The 9,701-nt window shown below is 42.0% G+C and overlaps 2 protein-coding genes across 2 annotated transcripts; both read right to left on the bottom strand.

Annotated features, from left to right (window-relative positions):
* Positions 1-824: 824 nt before the first annotated feature.
* apoea (apolipoprotein Ea) lies at positions 825-3,077 on the bottom strand. The gene is made up of 5 exons (XM_034599440.1): positions 2,727-3,077; positions 2,426-2,489; positions 1,977-2,097; positions 1,407-1,694; positions 825-1,207 (listed from the first exon to the last, which is right to left on the bottom strand). The coding sequence occupies exons 2-5, from the start codon at positions 2,466-2,468 to the stop codon at positions 907-909; spliced, it is 753 nt and encodes a 250-aa protein (XP_034455331.1). The 5' UTR covers positions 2,469-2,489; positions 2,727-3,077; the 3' UTR covers positions 825-906.
* Positions 3,078-4,516: 1,439 nt separating this feature from the next.
* LOC117770250 (apolipoprotein A-IV-like) lies at positions 4,517-6,477 on the bottom strand. Its single transcript, XM_034599438.1, has 4 exons — positions 6,161-6,477; positions 6,031-6,072; positions 5,786-5,936; positions 4,517-5,298 (listed from the first exon to the last, which is right to left on the bottom strand). The coding sequence occupies exons 2-4, from the start codon at positions 6,068-6,070 to the stop codon at positions 4,719-4,721; spliced, it is 771 nt and encodes a 256-aa protein (XP_034455329.1). The 5' UTR covers positions 6,071-6,072; positions 6,161-6,477; the 3' UTR covers positions 4,517-4,718.
* Positions 6,478-9,701: the final 3,224 nt, after the last annotated feature.

Raw genomic sequence — 9,701 nt, 5'->3', positions numbered from 1 at the left:
ATCAAAATCACGATTAGGATCAGAACCAGAACCAGAATCAGGATCAGGCTCAGGCTCAGGCTCAGTATCAAAATCACGATTAGGATCAGAACCAGAATCAGAATCAGAATCAGGATCACAACCAGAACCAGAACCAGAATCAGGATCAGGCTCAGGATCAAAATCACGATTAGGATCAGAACCAGAATCAGAACCAGGTTCAGAATTAGAACCAGAACCAAAACCAGGATCAGGGTTTATTACCAAGTATATTTTCACACACAAGGAATTCGCTGTGGTGTGTTTGTGCAAGTATAAATATAAAAAAATATAAAAAATACATTTCCCGGAAAAAGATTAGTCACAAAGAAGCTTTTAAACTGAGTTAATCTTTTCGGAAATAAACAAATGTTAAAAATAACTGCATCAGACTTTATTATTATCAAGAAGCTTGTCTTGCTAGTTTCACTTCTTTAATTTAGTTTTATTTAAGTTGTATTATTATTATTATTATTATTATTATTATTATTATTAATTACCAGTTTTATTTGCTGACCAACAAACCAATGAACCTTATTGGAACACGTTGAGTGAGTTTTATTACTAATAAAGTACCTTGTAGATTATTCAGTCTCTGTGCTGCTTTGAAATGTCAATCTGATGATTTCCTTCTCTCAGATTTAAAAAAGAAGCCTTTGATACGATGGTGTAACAGATGTGAACAGTTTAATCACATTATTGATGACCAGTGATCGTGTACTCATGTTTGAAGCAGCTGTTTTTTATTGGACGACACTTGTAGACTGTGGTGAACATCTGTCATGACACAAAAACTTCTCTTTTCGTAGCTTATTACCTTTTAGTTATTAATCCCTCTAAACTCTTTACATGTACATCAACAGTCAGTCCGGACTCTCTGATGACAGGTTATCCTGTGATCATGGTGACAAAAGGCTGGAACCAGTTGCGCACCTCCTCCATCTTCTTCTCCAGGATGATCCTCATGTCTTCAGCTGTATTCTCGAAGCGGTCCTTGATGTCGTCGGCCGCATCCTGAATCTTGATCGTCATTTTGTCTACCTGTGATATCAGCAGGTCGTTCAGGGTGGTGACCTTTGCCTGGGTGTTGTCTCGCACCTGAGTGAAATAAGGCTCGAACCGGGTCTGCACCTGCTCCATGTTTTCTGAGGTACGGGACTGGAGCTCCTCCAAGTATTCAGCAACTTGACTGAGGGGGGGAAAGAGTTTTATTTTGACCTTTAGAGTGGCTCCCAAATGTGTTTTATAATAGAATAATACACCCAAGGATTATATATATAATACAGTGTAAAATAGTCCTGAGTAAACAAAAATCCTCCGATGTTTACAAAACTCAAAATCAAAGATCCTCAGGTTTAGTTAGTGAAACTCTGTGTCCCCTCCCTCACCTCTTGATCTCCTGTGCGTCCTTGTTGAGGCGTTTCTTCATCTTGCGGGTGTAGGCGGAGACCCTGACCCGGACGTCGTCGGCGTTCTGCTCCATCATGGTCTGCAGCTCCACGCTGTACTTCTCCATCTGCTCCCGGCCCTCGTCCATGTGGACACGGAGTTTTTTGCCCAGCCACTCCAGGTCATCGCCCAGACGCTGTGCGGCCTCCTCGGTGTACGGAGCCAGCTTGGTCTGAATGTCCTCTCTGTACACGGTCAGCTCAGTCATGCTGTCCTGGATCAGGGTGCTGAGAGAGAGGGGGACACAGGGGGACACAGGGCGATCGGTTAGGTGTCATCATGAAGAAGTGAGGGGTCAAGACTGAGAATAACCTCATTCAGGTGCAGAACAGAAAAATATCCGTTTATTAGTATTTGAAAAGGTGAAATAATAAATCTATTGACTCTGTTTGTGCTGAACTGTAAACAGTGCACGTCAGGACAGAGGTCAGAGGTCACAGTCAGGTAGATGTGATGTTAGTTTGGTAACTTCTCCTGATAGCATCATATATAATGTGGGTTAAACTCACTCGAGTTCTCTGGTGACCTGGGAGCTCCTGAACATCTCGTCGGACTTGGAGCTCAGATCTGTGAAATAATCCTTGAACTTCTCCAGGGTGTCCTCCCAGGGAATGCTCCTGGCATGGCAGCCTGGTGAGGGAGGAAAAGCAAACGGCTCAACAATCGACTCTCACGCTTCAGGTGGATTGGATCAGAGGTGAGTAGCCGGGTCCTGGCATATTCTGTATTTTCAACATACAAGCCCCAAGAGCTTAAACCTGTCACAAATTTTCAAAATCAAACTCTCATTTTCTTTCTTTCTTTCTTTCTTCACACATTTACTTCACGAATTACATTTTGTCGAACACCGTCTGTTCGTCCTTGATCGTAAAAGTTCAGTGAAAATATCAATGTTAAATAAAAAATAAAACATACGTTTCTCTAACGAGACATTTTTGAGTGGAAACTTTGAACTCACCAGACAGAGCTGCCAGAACAAAGATCACTGAAAAGACCCTCATGATGACTAGAAAAGCAGACACCTGAAAAAAAATCACATACAATAAATCAGTTCGCTCAAACACTTTATAAAAACATATTTTTATTTTAAAAAATCGGACATTTTCACCCATGAAGATGAGTTTTTAAAAAGAGAAAAGAAAAATAAATCACTCTACATTCTAGTCATCTGCATGACAGTGATAAAAATAAATCTCTCTTAGGAACGACGCAGCAGTTAAATAAATAAAAAGTTAAAAGTTGAATGGTGTGTGTCTCACCTCAGGGATCCTGATCTTGGGACGTCTGCGTCTCACGTCTCTCTATTTATACGCTCAGGTTGCGTTGATGGGATCCAATAAATGTCGGGAGGATTGCTGACATGCGTCCGAAGTTCCCAGCGTGAACTGTGCTGTTGTCATCTTTTATTGCTGTGGGTGCTATTTTGTCTCCACGTCGCACCGAGGGTACACGAGGACACACAGGTTGGTCCAAGTAGGAGCACGCACCACAACATCTGATCTCTCAGTCCGTGATGGGTTAAAACCTCTGAATTACAAGTGGAGTAGTTGGATTGACTGATAGTTAAATAAACTGAGACTTCAGCACGAGATAATGAGAGAAGACAGTGTCCCTGTTGGGTCACATGCTGCTGATAGGGCAGCAGGGAAAAGGCCAAGTCGCTGTGCACATCACTGTCCAGCTCATCTGGTCCATAGTCTGCTTTAATAACCGCTGGGACAAGATGGGACATCTTCCAATGAATAACTGCACCTTCAATTAATGAATAACTTTATTGTCTGTAAAGATGGAAATCTACTTTTCTTTTGACTGTTGACTCCACCAAGGCCAAACAGTCCCCTGGAATTCAGCTTCCACCAAACTGGGTCCAGTCATTTGACCCAGATCCTCAGGTCTCATCCCTCCGGGTTTCATGTAAATACGTTCTCTAGTTTTTGTTTCATCCTGATGACAAACAAACCAACAACCAATATGGATTCTGGGGAATTTGTGAGTAAAGAAGATAAATCGACCAAAACAATACATTGTTGAAACACACTTTTATTAGAATTCAAGTTTTGGCAACATCAGGAAAGTCTCTCTGTTTTATTGAATAACATTTTTTGATGTATTCTACTGTTCTTTTAAATGAATACTGTCTTTTAATATTTGTGATTCCCTTTGCTGCCCTTGTAACACACTTTGTAACTCTATAAATTAAGTTGTTAAATTATTATTACAAATAAAAAAGAAAACACATTTACAACCAAATATATAGAGCTTCAGATAAGAAAATAAAGAAATGTGAAAAATCTGAGCATAAAGGTGTTTTCTGCATTTTTTATTTTGTAAAATAGAAGTTTTTATATACACATAAACACAGATAATGATTTGTCATTTGGCACCATCATTATCAAGGAAGTATTTTTATTGAGGCAGTTGTGGAAAGTACCTCTAAACTATTACAATTTGTTTAGAATTACCACAACTGCTACACTAAAACTATGACTAACTACTATTACTGATACTAATAATAATTCTACCTGCTGTTTGTTGCCTCTTTAACTTTCAGCCTCCCTTTTATTGTTGCTGCTCTTTCTTTATGCTTTTGTTGATTTAGTTGACGAAAGTTAAACTGAGACTCTGACTTTTGCTGAACAATCGACGTCGGGGCCAAAAAGATACGATCGTTGGGGCCGAAGTGACAAGTCAACAATCTGACTCAGGAATGTGGTGATAAGACTCGACGTATTTAAAGTGTTGCACTAACCTTAAAGTTTCCCTCCTGTCAAACCAGGACAAAGAAACTGTCGCGTTTTACTGTTCGTCAATCAAACGTTTCATTAAGAAAAGAGAAGATCAGTTTTTTCTTCTCTCAAACGTTTCATTCTCTCACTTTCACGTCACTTTTTCATTTATAAAAGTGATATTTATAAAAGACTGTGTTTAGAAATGTTGGAGAGCGTTGTTTTCCTTTATGAATTTACAGCCTCAGAATGTATTTTCTTATTTTTAATGGATGTGGTTGTTTTCCATTTCAAACAAAAAGAAAGGTTCGTGAAACCATAATATTCATTTGCAGTGTTTATTGTTCTTTTTTATGTTATAGTTGTAAACAGTCAAGACAAAATACTGATATTTTTCACAAAGCACAAAAAACATAGAAAACGAGGTACTGCACTTTTTCTTTATTTTGAAACGTGACCGCTGCTGCAGCAGAGATCAGTGACGACGAGGCAGGAGAAGATCATTTCAAACTGGTGAGAGATGTTTTACTGGGTCAGCTTGGTGAAGGACCTCCAGAGAGCAGACAGCTGCTTCTTCAGCTGCCGTGCGTCTTTGTCCAGCATGACCTTGAACTCCTCTCCGTATGGAGCCAGGTTCTCCTGGATCTCCTGGGTTTTCTGGGTCAGCCGTGTCTGGAAGCTCTGGGCCACGGGCATCATGCTCCTCTGAAACTCCTCCAGACTCTGCTCCATCTTCTGCTTTATCTCCTCGGTGATGGGAACCATCTGGGCCTGCAGCTGCTTCACGCCTGTGTCCAGCTGCTCCTTCAGCTCCTGGCTCTTCTGCAGCATCACGGCCTTCAGGGACTCGGGGTCCATGGACTCAGCGTAGGGGGCCACTCCGTTCTTCAGCTCCTCCACGTGCCTCTGGAGGCCGGACGCCAGGTCCTCGGTGTAGGGCTGCAGGTTGGTGCTCACAGCGGCCAGATCTTTCTCGAGACGAGCCTTCAGCAGCTCGGCCTCCTGGGTAACTTTGGCCATGAGTTCCTGGGTCAGAGGAGCCACCTGAGTACGCATGGCGTCGGCGAACATGCTGATGGCCTCGGTGCTCTCAGAGATGAGGATGCTGCACAAACACATACACACTCTGAATAAGTCTTTATGAATTCTGAGCTGAAACTTAAAACAACCCTCTGCCTTCCCATGAAGGTGAAAATGTCCATTTATTTAAGGTCCTCAAATCTTAAGTTTACTGGTTTCCTCACTGATTTAAAGTGGGTGATGCTCAACTAGAAATTTGACTGAAAATAAATCGTCTATTTCACTCTCAACGGGATCATGATTTACTAAATGAACATCACTGTGTTGAAGTCGACTTGAAACTAGACGTTAGAAATGAAGTGAGAATCTTTTTCTCATCAACTTCTATAGCAACTGACTCTTTGCAACCAGTGGAGTCGCCCCCCGCTGGTCATGTGAGAGAATGCAGGTTTCAGGCACTTCTGCATTGGCTTCACTTTCTGCACCTGGAGTCAACGTCCATTTTACACCTATGAACGAGGTATATCTACTATTCAAAGCTGTTTTCAGATTTCTTCAGGTTGTTCTCTCACTTCAGTTCCTGTCCCAGCTCAGACTGGCGGATGTGCTTCAGCGAGCCCTCGGTGGTGACGGTTGCCTTGGCGACGTAGTCCCAGAAAGCATCTTTCACCATGTCGACCTGGTGCCTGGGCTGGTGCATCTGCAGGAGGCGGCCATTGCAACCTGACGAGAGGACACGTGGCCATTAAACACCCCCCACCTTTAACCGCTGCACACGTCAAAACTGTTGATTTTCACCCAGAATAAGAAAACTCACCGGTGAGGACAGCGAGGACGAGAACCACGAGGAACTTCATGGCTGAAAGGAAACGTGCAAACGGAGCAGTTCAGTATTTCCGTGTGAATCTCGTGAGGTCAGAGGTGACACCTCGTTGCCGGAGTCTTACCTGAGCTGTTGAGTCAGGGAGATGCTGAAACCTGCGTCTGTGACCCGCACAGCTCATGGCTGAGTTTATAAAGGCGGAGGAGCTGAATGGAGGAAGCAGAGGAGTAAAGTCCAGCTCTGAGTGTCGCGCTGTCACCTTCTGCTTCCACATCACGGCTGAGGTCATCGTCACAGGTCAGACGGCCTCTCGTCTCAAACCTGAAGGAGACGTTTCCCTGTCGCTGATCTGGAATAAACTCTCCTCCCACATTGATCATTTTAAATCCGATTCAAAGTCCAACCTTTTTTAAATCTTGCTTTGAATTCGACCGGATTCTGTTCATGCATTTTTCTGTGGAAATGTTTTTAATATTATCTTTTGACCCACACTTGTGTTGTTTACCTAAAGCACATTGGCTCAACTCCTGTAGTTTTGAATGTGCCACATGAATGTTAACTTGAGTGGTGACATAGTTGTAATTCATCCTGTGGAGAACATGAAAGGACCAAATTCCAAGGGAATCAATCTGACACTTTATCATCCTCAGTCATGTTGATGGATTTCATGCCTAAATATTGAAAAGGAATTAATCAATCAGCCACAACATTAAATCATCCCGGCTAATATTGTGTTATTGTATTATTAGAAACTAGAACAGTGATATGTGATTTTAACTATTATAATACACTCATATTGATTTAAATTACTAATTTAATATTTGTTTCCATTGTTCCCTCTTTAAACGTACATTTTACTGAAATGATCTGAACTTTATTCTCACACACTGTTGTCGTCTGAGGTTTTTTAGGTCAGTGAGATGTGGTTCAGGACTTTGATCCAGTGGTTCCACCCGAGCTGCAGATTATCTGGACTGAAGAATGTTTGGTTTCCTCATACCGCTGCTCCCTGCAGATAAACCAGAGCAGCCACACGTTTCTAAACTAACCCGCAAACACCTGAACCCACCGTTTTCATACAAAGGCCTTGACGTGTGTTGACAAAGACGTCCCACTCTGATTAAAATATGAAATTCAAAAACCTTTTCCTCTTGAGCTGTGTTTAAAAAACCTAAATGACTTCAGTGTTGCCAAAAACAAAAAGGTAAATAAGGATTTAAATTGAATTAAATCCACTCCACTCTATTACTATTCACCTACTCTCATTGGAATGAACAATGTCTGTGCAATCGTTTTCACATTGTATACTATGTTTATTATTTTCCATATGTAAATATTTCATGATTACTTACTTAGTACTTTTATTTTAACTGATCTTATCTTATTTTTACTTTCCCTTCGCTGCTGTAACAGTAAATTTCAACGTTGTGGGACAAATGGATTATTTGATCTAACTTTACATTAATTTTAATTTCATTACAGTTTCTTTATCTTAGTTTTGTATGTGACATATTGTAGTTGGCCGAACAGTGGCACCATATTCTCCATAGATCCGAGGGAACAATGACGTATCATGATTTTGCTTTTTCCTGCTAAAAGGAAGTCAAAACAAACCACTGGTCATTTTCTGAACTTTTCACTTCAAATAACTGACGGATATTTCTCTGTGTTTTTATTCAATATGTGACCTAGTTTTGTGTTTTTTTATTTAGAGCACGAACAGTTTCCAGATGTTTTGTGCTGCTGGATCTCATCAGGTAGATTTATACACGTCCTCGAAGGGGAACCCCATTGATTTGACATCTCCTCCATGTCAGCGAATGGGACATGGAGCAGACTTATTTATTTCTTATCCGATGCTATGAAAATAGGGTGAAACCTAATGATTGATTAGATGGTATCGGAAAATCTGTCCCTCTGGGGAACAAGGGCAGGACTTTACCCTGAAATATGACTATAAAACTATGAGTGATTGTCTGAGCAGCACAGGTCGTCTGAGAGACGAACACAGACGCTGCCTCTGAAAAGGTAAAACATGTTATTTAACATTGTCATGATTAAGCTGATGCTCAGTTTATAAATCTTACACGTGCTTTTTCTTTATCCAGCTCAATCATGAAAGTCCTCGTGGTTCTCGCACTCGCCATTTTCTCCGGTGAGTGAACTTCCTCTTTATTAAAGCTGGATCCATGTGAATCCCAGTCAGTGGTTGAACTCTGCCCTCACCTCCGTGCTGCGTCTGCTTCATTCAGTTTGCAATGCCGACGTCCAGAGCCAGGAGGCGCCCATGATCAACCTGGAGCAGATGCAAGACGGTTTCTCGGACTACTTTGCCGCAGCTACGCTCACTGCTGTGGAAATGTGGAAGGAGTTCAGAAAGACTGAGCTGGGACAGGACGTCAAGTAAGAGTGTCAACCATAGTCTGTTTACAAAGATGGACGACGTGACGTCTGGTCAAAGGTGAAGCCAAAACACAGCGTCCATCTTTATTTACAGTCTCTGCTCTCAGCTTGATAAAGAAACCTTCTGTCATAAGAAACATATTCAACATGTTTTTCTGTCTTACAGCGCCAGGATCGCCCAGAACCTCGACTCAGTGAATCAGTACATCGCCGCCCTGCGTTCTCAGGACTTCATGATCCAGCTCACCCAGGAGGCCGAGCAGCTGAAGGTCTGTCTGAAGAACGGTTTGACCGTGGTGGGCACCAGCGTGCAGCCCTTTGCCGAGGACCTGGTGGCCAAACTCCAGACACAGGTGGAAGCCATGATCCCCGAGGCCCAGAAGCAGCTGACCCAGAAAACCCAGGAGATCCGGGAGACCCTGATCCCGTACAGAGACGGGATGAAGGCCAAGCTGTCCGACGGCTTCCACTTTCCCGGTTACGCTGTTTCTAAAGCCTCCACACACCAACTATTTCTCCCAAGTTTGCTCATTGTATATCTTATTAAATAAGAAAAAGAGAATTCATGGATGTTGATGAAAAAACAATCAGTTATGTTTAGAGGACTGATGTTTGAGGGCAGATCCAAATAGAATTCTGGATGTAGTGAATTTAAATGTGGTTTCATTAGGAGACTGTTCGCTATTCAAGTTGCTGTATTCAGTTGTTAAACGGCATGATGCTCTCCCACTGTTGTGTGATGTGAAATTGTCTTTATTTGGGACACCTCAGTGTTTATCATTATAATAAAGTTCTCTGGTGTTGTGAACCACTACCTGGGATTTGTGGTCATTTCAAAACATAAATTCACAAACTCACAGTCCAGCAGAGACGAGATCGACTGAAGGATGCGACCGAGACGTGCAGGTTTAGTAAGAAATGGTATTTATCCGTTTTCAAGAGGTATATACAGGTCTTATACACTGTTCCAAACGTACGTAACATAAAAAAGGCAACAGAACATGGGATGGATTGTGAATGTGACAGCACAGCACACGCCTCCTGACGGTCTTCAACCAACGAATCACCTTGAAACGAGCAAACGAGACCGATTTCATTCACTGCACGCCAACACAGACTTTACAGTTAAAAAAAAAAAAGAATAAAACTCAAAACAAAAAAACACAACAGGCAACAAACTCAGTGACAGAAACAACGAGCTCTGTAACGTCTCACGTCTTTCTACTGGTTTGTCGTCACAGGCGTCAAATTCCTGACCAATC

Source organism: Hippoglossus hippoglossus, chromosome 11 (assembly GCF_009819705.1).
Source record: "Hippoglossus hippoglossus isolate fHipHip1 chromosome 11, fHipHip1.pri, whole genome shotgun sequence".
In the NCBI taxonomy this organism is placed as follows: domain Eukaryota; kingdom Metazoa; phylum Chordata; class Actinopteri; order Pleuronectiformes; family Pleuronectidae; genus Hippoglossus; species Hippoglossus hippoglossus.
Note: the sequence above shows the minus strand (reverse complement) of the source record. Positions and strands in the feature narration are given on the sequence as shown.